Genomic DNA, 20,010 nt, shown 5'->3' on the forward strand with positions numbered 1-20,010 from the left:
ACGATGACGACAACGACGATCATCTGGATAGCGTCGACGAGGAGAATCGATTGGCGTGTGTCACCGCCGGTTCCATGCTTGACCATTTGGCCAGACGTGACGAGGACGCCTACGAAGGCGTGGCCAATGAGGAGAGATCGCTCGAGTTCCTTGCCGCCCACAGGGGGGTGCCTTACGATTCACGATCGATGTCGAAGGTGACCGATTACGACAGAAGATATGACCACCAGTTCGCCGCACGAGAATATACGGAGACAACGTTAACGGAATCGGTGAACAGGCTTCAGGATTACAACAGCAGTAGCAGCAGCAGCAGCGCGAACAGTCTCGATGGTCTCTGCCAGGGACATCAACGAATAATCAGCGATTTGAATCGCGGCAACGAATCGAGCACGCGCGATCATTACATGGTACCCACTCGCGATCCCAGGGAACTCAACGAAAGAATCTTGTCGCTGTTCAATCCACAGTTCCTGCCGAACTTTAACGACATGATGATGTACGTGGGGAATCAGTACGACGCCAGACGAAGCCCACCGCCCAGATCACGATCGATGGCCGACGGAGAGAGTCGTTTGTGCAGGAGTTCGAGTTGTCGAAAGAAACGCGTCGGTGCGAGCTCAATGTTCTTCCGCCGTGGATTGACGTACGAAATGGCGCGCAAGTGACCCAAGTTGTCTCCTTTCGGATTCAAACGAAGAATACAGAGTTGGATAACGCGTGATGAAACGTAAGACGACTCTCGGAAAACACCGTTGTCCCGCGATCGAACGAGAGAAAGAAGATTTCGATCGGAAGGAGAAACGCGTACCGAAGGACCGAGCGGATTAGCTTCGGAACGGTTTAGTTAGTTCTCTTCCTCCACGATCGCTCTTGCGTTTCCTATTGCAACTATCCTTCGTGATCACGAAAACATCTTGATCCGTATGCGTTCTTGTACGGAGAACGAGTCTACGAAAGAAGACCACGATGTTATATGCATACTTAGTGTCGCCGTTACCTGAGATATTTCGAGAACGTGTACTCGAGATATGTACGTATTTCTTTTTTGTCGTCGTTCATGATCGTGTACAGACCGACCGTGTACGTTGCAAGACCACTTCCGGTGTCACGTGTCATATCGTCTGAGATGTATCGCGAGAACAGAGACACGCGGACTTTGAAAATATTTTTTTAAGGTATATCACTTCAGGCTCTTTCCGATGTCTTTAAGCGCGACATCGTGTATCGGACGCTCCAACCACACCTTGAGCTAATTTTTGTACGGAATTCGATCGATTTTCGAATTCTTCCTTTCCGTTTCTCACCAGTACGGCAATGGAAGGATATGGGAAATGAAAGGCCACACAAAAAGGAATATAACCATGCAACAACGACGATGGGACAAAGGATCGACTCGTAGCTGTGTAATGTGATACGATCAGAGGAGAGACTGTGTTCGTAGCAGTGGCCTGCTTAGGTGCTTAGAACCTAAGAACGGTGATTTAAGGACGAAGACGAAGCGTCCAGCACTTGGATCCTCGTTTCTCAAACTACCTTCTGCGAACTTTGGCCCTCATGGCCCCTTGATCGTTGACAAGCAACCAAGAAAATCTCGGTAGACAAAAAATCACCAAAAAAGACAAACTACTCGTTTTACACGAAGAAAAAGTTGCTTGCTGCGCAATGTCTATCAGATTCACTTTGTTCACGATTCTCGAGAGGAAGTTGGAGATACTTCCAACAGTTGAAACGTCGAGAGAGAAAATATTCAAAGAGACAACCGGAAAGGGTGAAAGTTTGAGAAACGTGGTCCCATGGAACGACGTTCCAAGCATTCGCACGAGACGAGGCGTGCCTTCCGTATATTAATTGTTGGCAAATTTCTGATTTATAAAACAGGAACGGGAGAATGCGGCCGGTATAGATTCGGGCAAGTGCCTCATTTATGCGTTTCGTTTAAAAATAAATATTCGATAGTGGAAGAGGACAATGATAAGTTGGTGAAGATGAAAAGAGAGAGAAAGAGAGAGCGAGCGCGCGAGAGCGAAAGAGAGAGAGAGAGAGAAAGAGAGAGAGAGACTTATGTAAGACTTATTCAAAGAATTGTTGTGCACTTATTGCCGTGCTGTGAGTATATTGGTTATTAGCAAGAGAGAATCGTGGTGTTGAAGCACGTGTACGGTTATTAAAATGAAAAGTAATAAGGAAGAAACATTTACCGCGTTGTGGCGCCTTCGAGAAGTTATGTATTTTTGGCTGGGACGTGTTACGAATCAATTTATCACTGTTAACGGTGTTCCGGGCGAGGTGTGGAGGTGTATCTTTTTCTTTTCTTTATTTTTATTCTATAAGATAAACGAAGTGATACTACGTTGCGAATGAATCGCTCGAATCCGATTATCGATGACTTCATTTGACTGCAGGATACCTCCGTGAGGTAAAGATGGTTTTAAGTTTTATAAATGTGGAAATGAAAGATAGAACTTTCGATACCCGAACTGCTAATAGTTTTTATACGTTTTAGAAAAAGTACACAGGAATATTTATAACGTAAGTAGAAAAAAGTAATACGAAAGTTTCTATCTTCCTTTATCGGTAATTTCATCGCACAGGTATTTCAGAATTTTCATTTGAGTTTCTTCTAAATTCGGTATTCTTCTTCCAGTGTTAGGTGAAACATTAAGAACAATGATCTCTCGCGTTTTATTTTTCGCCGCTGGTAGAAGTATTAGTATAATTAAGAAAGGTATTTAGAGAAAGGAAACCGTCTTAAAAAAGAGATCGTTTTTCAACTTATTTTAATTGTGTATATACGTACTACTATGCTACGCTACGCTATACTGTACCCTAATCAAATTTAAAGCAGAGTAAAGTACATCTTCGTAGAAGAGACGATCAAATAATAAAATGTTCAAGATATAAAAATTCGGATAATAAAGATTCTATCGTGCGGTATATAGAGATATAGTTTTAAATAAATTTAATCGTTTCTCCAAACGATTTGATTTTGTGGAAAAATGTTGCAAGAAGCTAGAAACTGGAGGAAAAGTTCCGGTGAATTCCTTTCGCCAAGATCAATCAGTATATAATATAATAAAATCAATGAAGAGGAGGACGCGACAAAGGTTCAGATAAACGCATTCGCGCGATTCGCTTCAGCTGGTATGTATTCCTTAGAGCCGGTACTGCGTGTTATCCGACACCTTAGCGAAAACTTGGTAGCGTGTACGACAGTTCTCTACGACAAAGTATCCTCGAAGAAAGCTCGGGAGAAGAGGAAACTTGAAAGAAGAAGGGGAGTCTTGGCATGTTTGGCAAGATGTCTTTGACAATGGCGTAAATCGGTCTTACTAGCGCACAATAGCGAACAGTGGGCATATTTCCTTTACAGCTTAAGGGCGGATAGAGCGCCTGTAACAAACTGCGGCTAACGTTTGTCCCAGATATCGAGTAAGATGGAAAGAGAACAAAGGAGGAATCTGAATACAGAAAGTCAAGAAAAGTGATCGTGATACCGCAAAAATAGAGCGATTCGATTTTCTAGTTCTTCGTGAAATTAGCGTGTCGGTATAGAAAGATGGAACGATTGCGAAAATTAGCTTTAGCCGTGCTTTTAGACATCAGGAAAAGCGGATATTCGAGATGTTTCAAAAACTCATGGACTTTTAAGATGGTTGGAAAATCGTTAGAGACCATCGTCATTCGTTTGACAGATGTTGTTAACAGGATACATGTAAGCTCTGCTCTTTTCATCGTCAATTCTAATATCAATGGGCAAACGTCCGGCTGCTCTCATGAACCAACACTGCCATGCCGATTCTGATATGCTTCGAACAGTAAAGGAAACGGTAAGACGAGTTCTAAGTAGATACATCGATTTTCACTGATTGTCACTGAGCGTTACCAATAATATCACGGAAAAGAAGAAATAATAAACGATCGATTCGAATAATGAGGAAGCTTGACGCAAACACACATGCTAGATAGAGATTATAACATACGCGTATTGAAACGGCCATTAATAGAGAGACACGGTCTGAATACAATGAAGGAGCAACGTAGAGAATGGTCTGAAGTTGCGTGCTGGAAGAAAGAAGAAAGTCGTGTACATAATAAGTAGAAATTGTTTTTTATCGTTGAAATCATTTAGAAGCAAGGTCGAGAACATTCATTCGCTACGCTACTCGTCACGCGGACAGCAGTGGTACGCATTAATATTGTTTACGTATACATGTATACGCGTGTGTCGCATGAATCTTTGATACATGTATATGTAAACATCGCATTCCATTATTGCATATGTCTATATATATATACACACACGTATACACATATACATACATATACGAGTGTATACATATATGCGTGTATGTGTGTGTCTATATGTATATGTATATACACGTATATACAAAAAATATATATATATTCATATATTTTTTTTTTTAATCCGCATAGATAAAATATACTACTATACGAATGAGATAAAAAAATCGCGTTAAACGAGAAAGGCAGCTAATTACACACTTTTTTCGACGGTCTTTATGAAAGTCCGCAATCTTTTTTAATTAAAATTCCGCCGAGCACCCACGATGATCTCGTTAATGTTCGACTTCGCGAAGAACGACTAACAACTGAGTGTTCGGCAAAAATAATATTTTACGAAATATGATGTTTATATTATACAGAAGAAAAAAACACATCCAACTTAGGTACCTTGTGTCGAGATGAGAAATTATATATATATATAAAATTGAAGGTTATATATGTATATAATTTTTATATAAGTCATATTGGCGGATTGTTATATGCTATAATATTTCTAAATTAGAGGAATCGAGGAGGCATATAAATATATATATATACATACATATGTATAAAGATATATATATATACATATGTATATATATGTATAAAATATTATGGATGTACATGTATACAAAGCGTTTTATTAGAGTTTACGTGATTAGTTATTATAAGGACGATTGTACATATTATTACTCCGTTTAAAATTGACTTGATCGCGCTAAACTTAGAACGAGATTTACCCTGTTAGGGGAACTCTAGATTTTGCTCGATCATGTTTTCCTACTCGTTTTTCTTTTTCTTTTACTTTTATTATTTCCCTCATTTGATTTTTAAGACAGAAACGCTTGCACGCTAGCCCTATTTCCGAGCATGTGCATTTCGTCGTTTATACATTATATTCGAGTTCACTTTGAATCGAGGGATCGTAACGATAAGATTATTTTTTACATCGAGGAAAAAGAAGATGAAACTGATCATAAAAACGCGCCAAGAGTCACGTGTGACGCGAAAATGGTATTTGTACGATTTATTACGCGCAGTTTTATAGAAGTGAATCGCTGTTTTTAACATAAAACAATTTAATTTGACGAAAATGAAACTTTCGATGTAGGAATATATTCGAAGAAATTTACATACGAATTTTCACGCTGAAACAAAAACGAGATTGTGACATAAAAATTGGAAGACTCTTACACGGAAGAACGTACAAGTCGATTCGTTGCAAACATTGATTCGAACGTTTACATACACGATTGTCACTTTCTATTATCTACGTTTCAAAAATCTAGCTAACCAACGTTTCCCTTTGTCACGAATTAACAATCAGCACACACAGTGACAAACATTTCAATATTGACTCAACGAAAAATCGAATTCACAAGGCAGAAACCGATTCTCGAACCACGTTAACCCGATGCTAATCTTCCGCGCGGTTTACGCCAGGGATCGAGGGAAGAAATCCATTTTGCGGGTGGCAAACGAATTCGTAAGGGGAGAGTCGACCGTTTTACTCAGAAAATCGGTCTTGCCATAGTTGGAAAGTTTCGAAGGATTCCGCGATATCTCGCGCAATGGGTCAAGTATTCAAACGATTCGAATAATTTGGACGTATTCGAGTTATTCCAGTGAACCGGGAACGTTTTCTCTTTGCATAGTTCTTAGACGCTCCTGCGATTCTTTCCCTCCCCGTACATTTGAAAGTCGAATCGACGCGACGTTCATCCGACGGAAGAAATCTTCACCGAAAATTTACCGACGCATATTGTTAAGCCGGAAACACGTCACGCGCTAGCGCTAGGTTAGAACGTAATAACGATCGCATTAATTAGGTAAAGTAAATACAACATTCCAAGTAGAAGCCAGGACTGCCAATCGATTGATAAGCAACAAACGAACTTCCGAAAAAGTATCCACGTCCGATAACTTTGAGCCTGACGTATGTTACCACGATCACCTTTCTGATTAACTTTTAAAAGTTTAAAGTCGCAGATCGTTGTTTACTAAAAGATTATTAACAAAGAAATATTGAAAAACGTACCGTAATTTCCCCAGAAATCTAAACTTTGCCATAGTTTGCCAAGTATGGAAATATTTGCGAAATATTTGTCGCATTTCCGCGTATAAACAAACGTGAATAATATAAATATACCAAGTTTGTATCCACGACGTATGTATCTTGTCCAACGTTCAGAAAATGCGAAGTTAGGTTAGGTTAGACCCTAGTTTCTTTTGCGGTGGATTTCAATACTAACATAAATAACTAATATGAAAGCACTTGGTGCGAAAAAGTTCAGATTTCTGAGAAAATTATGGTAGGTTTTTCAATTTTTCTTCGTTAATAGTTTTTTAATAACCAATGATCGGTGGCTTAAACCTATGCAAGGTTACTCAGGAGAGTGAGCTTGATATCGTGTGCCAAGGTTAAGGTCATCGAGTGTGGATTTTTCCAGAGATTGATCAATGAAAACTCGCAACGATTGGCGAATTTAGAATCATGTCAATTTGAGTCAGACGTCTATCATGTTTTGCGTTTATTATAGAAAGTTTGATAATTGTTAACTCCTCGTAAAGCCGGACAAGTTCTATGGTTCGTTCGTTAATGATCGCCTGTTCCTTTACAAAGTATTCTTGTAGATTCGAATAACGTGCGTGAAAGTAGCATTCCTTTATTTTTTATATCGCGTAGCCTCGTTCCGTATGCTGTAACGATCCCCTTTCCTTTTGATATTACACAATGGCTTGAATAAAAACATCCTAAATACGAATGACGAAGATGATCGTTGGAAGAACGATCCATTGGGAGTCCAGGAAAGTCGTATCGATACTATGCCTTGCAATTAATTAAAACTAATAAACGTGCAGTAAGCTTTAGAACAAGTAATAAAGATTAATTTAAAAGGCACTTTTGTACGAACGTAAATCATATTTCTTGAATATCTTCGATATTATTCACAGAAGCTACGAATGATGTATCGAAAATCGACTGAATCGATGAATTTCTCGGATAATCCGACATTTATGTTCCCGCAAGCTTTCTCCGATCTCCGATAATCCTATGTCATCAAAATTATATAATTCATCGTTAATTCATCATTAAAACAGACAAAAAGATATACGTAATTCTTAAAAGCTTAAATCTTAAGTCATAACGTAGGCTTGTCAGGCTTTACAACTGATATTTTCAATTATGATAATCCGCTTGAAATGTTTTATCAAAATGATTGGTCAAACTCGATAAACGAAGTAATTATTGGTTAAAAATATTAGTTGATATGTCTTCGTAATTACGTGGATCAGTTAAACTCCCTGTAATCTATTCTTTGTAATGTTCATTTTGTAACATCGTCAACGCTGGCAGATATCTGTCGTAGAACCATTACCACGATAAACATATACCCATTAAGCTATCCATTTTGACAACAATAATTTACTGACACAACGTCATTTCTTAAATAGTTACAAATGAAATATTCTCTTTCATCGATTATTGTAACAATAAAAACTTGCGCTTAATTGTTTCGTTCAGACTTTAGAAATTACTAACACGTACACGATAAATGCATAGACCTTGGTTAACTTCATATCATAAATATATATAGAGAACGATGCTTGATAAGTGAACCGTTTGTACTAGAAACTATCTAATCTCACCGCGATCTACTGTATTTTATAATTAATCACAGAGAACGTTGGACATCGGTGCCGGGAAACACCGATCAGTTGATTTTACCACATGCATGGAATGCTGACGCCGTTTTTTTTATTTAGTTTTACGTTCTGTAAAAAATATTAATCAGACGATTGTATCTTTGCAAAAGACTCGTAAATAAACCAAAATGCTACCGCTCGAATATAATTTCGAAAATAATCGTATCGTATAGTACAAACGGATCTGCCCAACTATAGAAAGTAGCAGTAACTGCAAAAAAAAGAAAAAAGTGTAGAAGATGTTTCTTTGGCCCGAAAAAAAATGGTAAAATATAATATTTTGCTAAAGATGTCAGTAACATAACTTACTACCTTTAAACGAAACATAGCGAGTGTAGTAAGCTGTAGAAGTTGGGCAGAGATATTCTCATTGGACTAAAGATAAAATTGAATGAAAAAAAGAAAAGAATTGTTCGAATAGAAAATCGATAGGAAGTGTTACAGTAGAATGGAAAAATCTTTAATGTATACGTCACGATTATTTCGCTATGATAAGATACGAGAGCATGACGAATGAGTAGCTAAGTACACGGGTGTACGCTATGCGTCGAAACGATGGATGGCAGTCCAGGCACACATGTTTGCTGTGCCAATGCAATGCGTTTTCTGTACATAGTATCGTAGCCCTAATTAATATTAGTTAGAGTGTAGCTGGAATCACGTTGACGTAGACGATGGCATATACGTAGAAGTAATCGATAAAGGCACATAAAACGAGTCATCCAACCGCGCTGTTCTTCAGCTATACTATGCAAACATCGCTGATATCGTTCTCTACCGGTTTATAAAACCATCGAGAACTTTTCGTTCGCGCGTTCACTGTGGAATGAAAGCGGAGAAAAGTTACGAGTGACGTTAAAATTATCGTCACTTCGAATTCTGAAAGCAATAGGCGATTCTTTGAGTATTAGTAACGATAGTTTAGATATTTGAATAGCTTAGATCAGATAATACGATTATTCATTCTCATCACGTGCAATACCCTTAAAATGTATTCATTTCAGGGCGTTGCATTTATTATTTATTTAAGTCATCGTCCAAGTGTCGATAAGAAACGTTAATAAAACAGTGGACGCGTGAACGAACCATTAAGAACGGTTGGTTGCTCAAAGTACGTCTGTTGTTGCGCCCAGAAACAATGATCTACATTTAATCCTTTATTTGATAAATGGAAAAATTCAAGCAGCGGTATGTACGTACGTATAGTACATACAACGATACGACAAAATAAAGCAACCAGAAAGATATATAGGTGTAAGAAGACTGCTGCTTAAAAGTAACATGATCAGATAAAGGGTTAACGTTGTACGTCATCCAAACACGCGTGCAAGTTGTATGCATATGGAACGGCATATGAAATTTCTGATTTGTACAATAATACTCATTTCATTTGGAAAAATCATAAGTATTACGTATATGTATATACGTATAGGAATGATAATAACGGCTCCTTTGACATATTACCATTAGTATTATTTACTACCGTTAAATGCTACTGTTTTCTTTTCTTTTTTTTTTTTTTTTTTATTGAGTTTTATCCATGAACGACAGAAATGATTTTACCATATCGTTTTGAGAGTACATTGCCTTGTAAAATGATGCGTTGACCTATACTGTCCGCGATTCAATGGCGACCAACAGCTCCATTTTTCTCTAAGTTACACGTCGAGACTTGTACGATATAAGTAATTCATTAGATGTTAGAGATGCATTATTGGTACTGGTAATAATAAAAATCACACCCCTCGAAAGTCATAAAGAGATTGTATTCGCTTATTTTGAAAAGAGATGTGCATCATTTTTCTATTTTCTTTATAATTCTTTTATAGTTAGCGACTAAATACACGTGTACCTATCGTTTAGATTTTCCCTTCGTTTCGTTTCGAATTATAGAAAGATATATAAGAAAACGAGTGTAATCGAGATCGACCGACAAAATGGGAATCGATTAAAAGTTCAATGAAACAAACTGCCACGCACGGGCAATAAACTTCTAAATTACGATGTAACGTTTAACATTATAAGCTGTTCAACGATCAATTTTGTATATCCCGCCAGCTCGTGACGAAAGCACAGGTTATATTATGAAAAATGAGAAAAAATCGTCTTTCGACTGGTTTGCTCGTTATGCGGTAACTACGATCGCGTATAACGAGATAGCGAGAAAATACAAAGGGAAAAACGATCGAAACAAGAGGAAAGAAAAGAAACGAAACGTTTGACAGAAAAAGAAATGATTCGAGAAGTAATATAATATTATTCGTCATGATTAGTTTTCATCGAGGCGAAAGTGCTAGAACCTAAAATCGTCTAACACTTCGCACAAGACTGAGGAGCTTGTATATAATTACATACACATTTAATGCGGTACATTTGATATAAAAAAAAAAGAAGAAAAACGAGGCGTTTACCTTTTGGGAAGTTCAGTTTATTATCATAACGTAATAATTGTAACAGCATAAAAACATTGTATGATTGTACATACGAAACAAGGTCCTACTATCGCCAATATACATACATACATACACACATACATACATACATACATACATGGTTACTACCGTTGTCACAGCGTCTCCGGTTTGCGGTGTTTACTCATTTTTCCAAGTTTTTCTAAAAAAAACAGAACGCGAGAAAGGAACCTCGCGACCGCGAAACCGAAAGAAACAGAGATTTCCTATTTTTCAGCAAAGGCCCGAGTACATCGAGAATGAGAATACTGCGCGTCGAGTGCAACGCAAACACGCCCGATCCAGTGGACCAAACAAATTACATCGCTTGAATTCACCGTTTTCACCCGTTTCATGCTTCTGCCCGTCTGTTTACTCTTCTTTAGCGTTCGACAGGAAGAAATTTAAGGATAGGGAATCGATAGGTCCGATTTCATGATAATAACAAATTAACCTCGAGGCTATAATTCTATCAACCAGATGCTAGATGAATCACTCGCTAATCTATCGCGTAATCGCCTATCACCAATAGCAACAACAAAAAAGAAAATTGATAAGGGGGAAAAAAGAGAAGCGCATATCGTTATCTGGAAACAGTAAGAAACCTGTCCTTTTTTCACGGTAATATTTATAAAATCGTTCGACATTAATCGTTGCTCGAAGCCAAACATCTTGTAGGGAAAAAAAACGCTGTGTCCCCGACGCAAAGGAAATGCCATCGTGATACATCTAGCAATGACCTAGCGGGTATATCGACGATGGATTTTTATCGAGTGTCCGTGATATCTACTGTAAACGGTAGTAAACGAATTAATGCGAATAAAGAATACCGCAAGAGATCCGCTTATGAGTTACATTTACATTTACAATCCAGATATCCAGTACGATAAAGTTAAATAGAATTAAGATGAATGTCACAAGTAATGTAAACTCTGAAAATAATGAGATGAAATAAACAAGACGATGATTCAAATATATCAAAGCATATATTTCTTCTGTGAAATCCCTTAATTACATAGATGTGTATAAAATCCTTATTTTTAAATCCGGTCTTTTTACATTAATACAAACGCAATCGCGCCACATGCAAGCTCGATTTTCTCTCTCTCTTATGTTCTTCGTTAATCGAATTTCGAAAGAGATTACACATTGTCGCGTATCCTGACAACGAAGCGTTAGTATATATATATATATATATATATATATATATATACACAGGATGGAACCGCTTTATTTTTATCTCTGGCAAGATAAGGAGGAACGAACAAAAACCGGCTTTCTAATTTTCATCCGAATTATAATAATATAGAACTGCAGCTTTTCACGAAGCGTGTAGTCCTTTCTATGCTTTTCGTAAAAGATATTGTAACAAGCAGGAGCTTAGGATAAGCTTCTCAGGACTTGTATACACCCAAAAGTACTCCGCTGATAACGATATCTGGAAGACTATTTGATGTAATGTTCGACTGAACATATGGATCGCAATGGAAAGTTAACACAGGTTGATGGCCAAGAGCACTGGTGTCGACGTATTGTTCTCCTTCCGTATCCTTGTACGTACTGAAGCAGAAAAATATTTCCGACGATACAATGAGATTTTCGAAATGGCATGCAATTTTAGAAAAGAAAAATAATATGTTGAAAAATACGTTTGTCATATAAATTGGATAATAAGACTCTACTGTACAACTTTCTATAGTTACAGACTGTATGACGCACCAAAAATTATTGAGTATTAAAATTGAATGCATTTATTATTATGTAAAAGTTGCAGAAACATTAAATTTACTTATTACTTATATTACTTATACTTGTATTACTTATAAAATCATCTAATAACGTGATCCTAAAATAAAGTAACAGAATAACGAAGACAATACCTAATATGATATAACATTTCACAAAGTTAACGAGTTTTATAAATTCTCTTGCATGAGTACATACTTTTTATACGGCACACCGGGTGTTGGACTTTCTATACCCAGAAAATTGAGAACCTGTTGCTTGGTGGCTGAGAGCCTTAACATTTTCTGGATGTACAGTTCCAATGCTGCTCGCCTTTGCTCAAGCACCTTCGGTTGGGAATTTCTTACCTTCTTCGGCGGAAACGGAGCAACATCCGCGTTTTCTTTCTTCAGCTATAATCAAACAAATGACAATAAACTTCATATACGATAATGATACCGATATGTTAAAATTTGGAAAGTACTGTAGCAGAATCTCGAAGGATAAAATTTAAATATTTTGAGAAATAAAGTTTAGTAGAACTTATACATATTATACACAAATAAAATATACTGATTATACACAAATAAAAATTTATACATTATTTGAATGTGTAAAAAGAACTTAAAACACTGTCAATTCTTTATGTAGATGTAACTTACGATTTGAAACATGATTGAAAATAAATAACTGCACACACGTATTAGATATTTTTACCACTAACTTTATTCCGCATGCAACTTTCGCGCAATCCAGTTACGCTCTAAAAAAGCTCGAAAATACCAACTGCATATACGTAGAAGTTTGACAATATAGTTAGTCGATACATCGTATATCGCTAAAACGCTGATAAAACAAGTTATTAATATGACTAATAGTACACTATCGAGAGAATATTATACCGAATATGATGAGGACAAATTCAGTTTTACTTTATTCCCTAAATTACATATGCGTCATATTAAGAACTAAATTAACTGAATTGAAAGAATTCACAACATAATTATTATCACAATAGTAAGTATTCTCGCAATAAAAACAGCGTCAATGCATCAAACATAATTCATGATATAAATATAAGCATATACGTTATTATGTAATGCGTACATATTATTTAATATTTTGTAGTAACGTACATCCTCGTGGATACTGGTCTAACTTATTCATACCAACGAAATTGAATGGAGAAAGAAAGCTTAATAAAGAAATCGCTATCCTTGTACATGCAAAGCAGAAAATATTCTAGACATGGATAAAGATACATATGTTTCTCTCTTTCTTGCATCGCAACATGAGAATCATAACGAAAATAGAAAGTTTAACTACTTACAATTCTACGATGATACTTACTATACATAAAAGGAATACCAACACAATCTCCAAAGATATTCATATGTATTATTGCTTCATTTAAAGAACGGAAAAGAATTAAAATTGAAATTAAGAAGAATAATTAAAAATATTGATGTTAAAGAGAGAAAAAACGAACAATGTGACTCTATTTGCATATTGTATACTTAGATATTTATCGGTAATATATTTGTTTGCATAATCAAAAACATCATTTTGATACAAATATTAAGACTGATATGAAACAATGAAATAACATACCGTGCGATGTAGCGCATTAAATTCGCTGTATCTTCTCTCAATAAAGTATCGTGTACCACTTTCGGACTCCAGAACCTCAATACAGTAAACATAATAAGGCTTGCCGTGTGACACTTCGGCCAAACGGTATCCACTAATGAAAACTTGATACATTGCATCGCTGGCAATTTTCTAGGTTCTTAAAGCACTTACAAAAAACTAATAATACAAAACAAAGTTAAAATACACAAAAGATGTAATAATTCGAACTGTATACTTTCATACTTTGATAGTATCTGGATCTAGAGTAGTATTTGTCGCATATAAATTCATTGAAAAATGCACTACTACAAAAAACATGTGCGCGAAGTGATGCCAACTTTTCAAATACATTTTACACTATATGCACAAGCACTTTTTAAATATCTCATCTTTCAATGGCAAATTACAAAATCGGCCTGAACTTTACTTTAGGGATCTGAAAATTGTTGATCTTTTTATTTACAATCTTGTGGTTTTTGATGTATAGAATACTAAATTGCAATGTTTAAGGCGCGGAATCCACTGATTTAAAAGTTATGACTATATAAAACAGAGTCTTTATAGGGTATTTTACAGGTTAGGTTGGCAGCATATTGGTTTCTATCCATGATTCGTCCAATAAGTAGAGTCCGTGGAGTTACTGACTGCATACGAGTGGCGGTTATTTTGACGCAGTAAGTAAAATGTGTTTGGTTGCATATGTTCTGCATATGTTGGTGTTACCTGGTTGATTGCAAAAGGATACGTATATAAAAGAATCAGTCACAGTGTAGAATGTGTAGGTAAATTAGTTTGATTTTGGTTTCGTCTAGAACTCATTTTCCAACCTCTTTACGTTACAAACTAATTTTTAGCGACTTTAACTACAGCTTCCGAAAGTTCGCATATTCAAAAAACAAAATCGAATTCGCGGCCAGTTAAGGATTGGATGACGCTTAGTTTGCCGATCGCGAATTTTTATATATAACAACAATAACATAATGGCATCGTTGATGAGAACGATCCAAAAATACATTTTTGAATAAGATAAGCGAAAATCGAGAGCATGAGAATGCTCATTTATGCTGTCCAATCAGATGTTGACTATGCGATCCGCTCATTGGATTAAGCATGGGTAGAAACCAATATAACGTTAACATAACAAAATACCCTAAAAATTCTCAGTTTGACATAGTCATGATTTTTGAACTAGTAGATTCCGCAACTTAAAACTTACATTTACTCAAAAACTACAAGATTGCAAATAAAAATGTCTATAATTTTTAGACCACTAAAGTAGAATTCAACCCAAAATCAAATTCCACTTGAAAAATTAATTTAGTTCTATATATAAGCTAAGGAAAAATTAATTTCTTTGAATTTACTAGTAATGATATAAAACAATAGTGTGTACTTATTAAACACTGACGTTTGCAATATTTTTATGGTTTTTACTACAAGTTTTCGATCTTTCTTTTCTATGATCAATGAAATAAAAGTATTTTGTTTGTAAAATGTGCATGGTACTATCACAACATTGTTTAAGAACGTAGAATTAAAATTATATCAAAATGACACTTCTTCTGAAGCTTTCAGCATGGAAAAATCTAATAAAAAGATCATTTTCACCAAGGAATCAAATAATAACAATATCAAAGTTCGATATTCATACGTCGGAATGTAACTATAATTTTATTAATCGTATATATATATATATATAAATATTATTTGCTACAAATAATCTTAATGTCTGAAGTATATATTTTAATCGCCTAAAAAAAGGTTATTTTACCTGATTAATGGATATTTTTCAGATTCTTTCCATGGTGAATATGAAATGCAAGACCCAAAATCAGAAGCTGATATGTAGGTAAAATTACATATACATTCCTTATATATAAATATTATAATTCTGTTATATAAAAATGAAAAAATAAAGATTTTATCGTGTTAGGTCTTAATTAATATGATTTTTTAAATCTTATAGTGTTAATGTTACTTTTATTGATAAAATGGGAAAAAGAATACCTATAAAAGGGAAAGTGGGAGATAATGTACTGTATTTAGCCCATAGATATGGAATTGAAATGGAAGGTGCTTGCGAAGCATCTCTTGCTTGTACCACTTGTCACATATATGTACATCATGATTATATGGATAAACTCCCAACAGCTGAAGAAAAAGAGGAGGATTTATTAGATTTAGCTCCATTTTTAAAAGAAAATTCTAGATTAGGTAGGCAAAAACAAGTTTGACATATACAATATTTAACATTAACACATTTGCACTGAGGAATTTGGAGCTCAGTCTGGCGCCAGAGCATTTTAGCACAATCAAAAAACTCATACATGTGTGATCCAGGTTCTAGTAAAGGAACCTGAATGACACATATGTAACTCATCTAATGCAAATGTGTAAATTTGATCAAATGTTAAAACAATTTTATATTTTTAGGTTGTCAAATTATATTAACGAAAGAATTAGATGGTATAGAATTAGAACTGCCTCAAGCAACAAGAAATTTCTATGTAGATGGCCACACACCAGCTCCACATTAATAAATTTTTTCCTTTGTATTTAGCTTAATATGTACATATTTTATTCATTCAATTAGTATAATTGTAAATTTATATATTATTATATATAAAATGTAAATGTAGTATAAATTGAGTATTATGTAACACATAAGTTATTTCTTTCTTTTTTTTTTTATATTTTAGTGATCAGTGATTAATGAAAACATATTTTCAGAATGTACTGTAATGTATTTCATAAACTTTTAGAACAACAAACTTAATTTATATGACATTTTGTCATGATACAATATATTTATTTCTTATACATTTGGATTATGATACATATTTTTAATTACAATGATACAAGATTTAAACATTTATGATATAATGAATCTGTAAATTAAAATTGTATTTGTTAATCTTGCAGCATTTACATTATCAGTGAAAATACCCTATAAGTTTTTTTGCAAACTGATCGTTTTTGAGCACTGCCACTAATTTGTTTACATGTTTTCCATTTCTGGCAGGCACCACTTTTATGCATTTTCCCAGTTTGACAACTTTCACAATAACTTTATGTATACATATTCTCTATATGTGCATACGTTCCCACGTTCATTAGCTCGTTATATATGCTTACGCAACTTGCGCTTCTTTTCATGCATCCACACATATCAGTGTCGATAATTATTATCATCAACATTGTCATATAATTATCGTACAAACTATATTTATTTATATTTTCTGCTCATTATTGATCACTATAATTATAGACACGTTATAATATCTCAGATCAATCGCAACCTACAGTCATACTTGATAAGTAAAAGAATTTAAATAGAAGTACATTCACACAATGTCATACAAAACTACACTGTGAATATGATTATATATGTATCTCTCATTTGGTATGAGTCATCACAACGGACTTATTGAAAAAATAATTTTTTGTACTTATTTGTAATTAAAAACGGGTCATGATATTTAATTAAATATTGTACAGAAAGAAACTGTCTACATTACATAATGTATCAATGGAATACTTTGAATCAATAAAAATAAAAAATTTGTTTGATATCAAAATTAAACTCGATTTTCTATGGCAGTAAACAATTTAATATTTACATAGATTGCAAATTTTTAAATAAAATTCTTTCGAATTTTGTGAATTTGTAATTCTAAAGATGTTTATATAAAATTTCCTGTATAAAATAAATCCTGACTGATATTAATCGATTTACGATAAACGCATATTGTATATAGAAAGCCTAATTATACCACTTTTGTTGTGTATCTCCCTGAGCTTATTAAGTAAAAGTATAAATACAATTTTTCATATTATCAAAATGAAAGATCATTATTTTCTTGGAAGTATCTTTATTATAAGTTGTATTTGATACTCTCCTTCTCTTCTGTTAAAAGAATTAGCATGTACAAATTTAAATTTAATTTAGTAGTTACATGTACTATATTAAATGTATCTTATCTTATACAACACAAAACTGTTGCTTTCAAAACTAAGATCTATATTATATTTATTAATGAGATATTAATATATGAAAAACGAATATATTGTAATATAAAAATTGACTTTATGAATAAGAGAGTGTTGCTGTCTAGAGATATTAAATCCATTATTAAATGGATATTTCTGCCCTTTATCTGTCTATTTAAATTTAAATTTTGTAGGTTTTTACAAATTATTTGTGAAGTAAACAAATATAATAAAATTATTAGAAACATTAGAAAACCATAGCGTTCATATATATGTATATATATATTAAAAAATGATACGAAGCTCAGAGAGATAAAATATTATGATATCATTAAGTATAATCATGAAGTAATCAACTCACAAAAGCAGATATAAGGTTTGTTATGCCAATGCAATTTGTAATATTTAATCATGTCATATAAGATTAGTAAATTATAACAGATATTTTAATATCTAATGTTAAATAAGAAATATAAAAAATATTTTAGATCGGATTAAGAATAAAAGAGAAATAAAATAATTAAAACTAATTGAGATTAAATATGTATAATACATTACGTCAAATAATACATTATATCAAATAATTTTAACTATTTGTTAATAAAACTACATTAACTGCACAGATATACAAGATTTATACATACATGACAAAATTTTCAGCATAAGACAATTTTGACATAAAAAAGAGTTTTAATTAATAAATGAACTAAACACATAAATTATTATTATTGGACTAGAAACATAAGACATATTAAAACTTATTGAACAATATTAATTAATTCTTCTCTTTATGTATGTTTTTAAAATACATATTTCTCCTTTTAAATTAATTAAGTGTGTCTGCAAAAGTCTTATTAATCAAGCCATTTAGTAATTAATTTACTTTGTTATTCCAAAGCAGCATCTGACTTTATCGCATATGTATTAGAAATTGTATTTCAAAAATGATGTAAAAACACCCTACAACATTTAGATCATGTTCATTGATTCTATCTATCATGTCACTTTAGAAGCTTCAATTTTAAATTATTAGTTTTTCTGCATTACCATTTATAATTATGTAGTATGAACCAGAAAACAATTATGCTTTTGTGTTGCGCTTAAAGATTTATAGCAATTTAATGAGATCAGAATTAATTCTTTGCCAACTAAAATTTGAATACAAAATATGGATTCTTAAAACAAATAAACCTTTAAAGCCACACATTATGGTTTATAAAGCCAATTACTTATAAAGCATACATAATCAGATTATCGATAAGCGGAATTATTGCTAAAAACCAACCACGACCTTCTTTTAAAAATATCTTATTCTCCTAAATATGCAACAATGATATATTAATATCATTCAATTATTGTAAAATATATAGAATGAAACGAATTACCTCCTAATTACTAATGTAATTAAAAAAATAATTAGGTATGCAAATAATGCAATAAATCAGAATCTTTTAAAAAATGCCATATACATGTATGTATAGGTATCTTAAAGAACTATAATACACTATAAAATAGAAAGTTTCACGTCTCTGTAAACAATCTATTTTATGCAAACCAAGTTTACTATCCTTCAATATAGATATAGTTAGTTTTAAACTGAAAATATATTCCAATATACATAATAAGCCTCAAACTGACAATACATGTACTTAAAGTTTCTTATACTTATCTTCATTGTGCATGAAGTAACAATAAAATTGGTAGTACTAAAAGTACCATGCTAGTAAATAGTAAATACTGATATTATTTAGCATTTAACACTGTGCCAACATAGTAGCATAAGAAGTTCCATTTAACAGATAACTGACTATGTAGTTTATATAAATATTAATATTTTGTAAATACAAAGAGCATAATACAAAAAATCCTTAAGAACAGAATTGCATGTTAGTGATATATAAACAAAATTATATTCTACTACATATATTCACAATCATTCCCGAATGATCGTATAATTTCTTTATAAAACATGATACAATTTTTAGTCATTAATTTCAATACATATTTGTGAAAGTGCAACTAGCTTCTACCAACCAGTTTGTGCTAATTACCAAAAGAGATTTAAAATCTATACTTGAATAAAAATTGAATAAAAATTGAATTTGATTCAAATTATTTTTTCTAGTAAAATTATATAAAATGCTAAAAAGACAAATTTGTCAATATTGACAATATTGGATTCAAATATACAAAAAAATATATAAAATCTTACTTTAAA

General features: G+C 33.4%; 4 protein-coding genes across 4 annotated transcripts in view; 3 read left to right on the forward strand and 1 right to left on the reverse strand.

Moving 5' to 3' along the window:
• LOC122575672 (semaphorin-1A-like) overlaps positions 1-14,861 on the forward strand; it is a 389,957-nt gene extending 375,096 nt beyond the window's left edge. The window contains exon 14 of the mRNA XM_043745017.1: positions 14,379-14,861. Within this exon, the coding sequence (XP_043600952.1) occupies positions 14,379-14,383 (5 nt within the window). The 3' untranslated portion in view covers positions 14,384-14,861. The remainder of the gene's footprint in view (positions 1-14,378) is intronic.
• LOC122575717 lies at positions 71-11,422 on the forward strand. The gene has a single exon (XM_043745060.1). It carries the CDS (start codon positions 75-77, stop codon positions 666-668), a length of 594 nt encoding a protein of 197 aa, XP_043600995.1. The 5' UTR covers positions 71-74; the 3' UTR covers positions 669-11,422.
• Positions 11,413-14,035, reverse strand: LOC122575726 (sorting nexin-24-like). Its single transcript, XM_043745086.1, has 3 exons — positions 13,782-14,035; positions 12,390-12,583; positions 11,413-12,005 (listed from the first exon to the last, which is right to left on the reverse strand). Exons 1-3 carry the CDS (start codon positions 13,932-13,934, stop codon positions 11,840-11,842), a joined length of 513 nt encoding a protein of 170 aa, XP_043601021.1. The 5' UTR covers positions 13,935-14,035; the 3' UTR covers positions 11,413-11,839.
• Positions 14,862-15,211: 350 nt separating the features above from the next.
• On the forward strand, positions 15,212-19,975 carry LOC122575723 (adrenodoxin-like protein 1, mitochondrial). The gene is made up of 4 exons (XM_043745072.1): positions 15,212-15,461; positions 15,596-15,647; positions 15,769-16,016; positions 16,236-19,975. The coding sequence occupies exons 1-4, from the start codon at positions 15,353-15,355 to the stop codon at positions 16,337-16,339; spliced, it is 513 nt and encodes a 170-aa protein (XP_043601007.1). The 5' UTR covers positions 15,212-15,352; the 3' UTR covers positions 16,340-19,975.
• The last annotated feature ends 35 nt before the right edge of the window (positions 19,976-20,010 follow it).

This window comes from Bombus pyrosoma, linkage group LG2 (assembly GCF_014825855.1).
Source record: "Bombus pyrosoma isolate SC7728 linkage group LG2, ASM1482585v1, whole genome shotgun sequence".
Lineage (NCBI taxonomy): Eukaryota > Metazoa > Arthropoda > Insecta > Hymenoptera > Apidae > Bombus > Bombus pyrosoma.

What these genes read in the sequence shown, in the direction of transcription:
- LOC122575726 (XM_043745086.1), bottom strand. Translation starts at nt 13,934, where the DNA reads ATGTATCAAGTTTTCATTAGTGGATACCGTTTGGCCGAAGTGTCACAC. An exon ending in TTAATGCGCTACATCGCACG is followed by an intron (nt 12,584 to 13,781) that starts GTATGTTATTTC and finishes GTTTGATTATAG; the next exon opens with CTGAAGAAAGAAAACGCGGA. An exon ending in CCCGGTGTGCCGTATAAAAA is followed by an intron (nt 12,006 to 12,389) that starts GTATGTACTCAT and finishes TTTCTGCTTCAG; the next exon opens with TACGTACAAGGATACGGAAG.
- LOC122575723 (XM_043745072.1), top strand. Translation starts at nt 15,353, where the DNA reads ATGACACTTCTTCTGAAGCTTTCAGCATGGAAAAATCTAATAAAAAGA. An exon ending in CCAAAATCAGAAGCTGATAT is followed by an intron (nt 15,648 to 15,768) that starts GTAGGTAAAATT and finishes TAAATCTTATAG; the next exon opens with TGTTAATGTTACTTTTATTG. An exon ending in AAAAGAAAATTCTAGATTAG is followed by an intron (nt 16,017 to 16,235) that starts GTAGGCAAAAAC and finishes TTATATTTTTAG; the next exon opens with GTTGTCAAATTATATTAACG.
- LOC122575717 (XM_043745060.1), top strand. Translation starts at nt 75, where the DNA reads ATGCTTGACCATTTGGCCAGACGTGACGAGGACGCCTACGAAGGCGTG.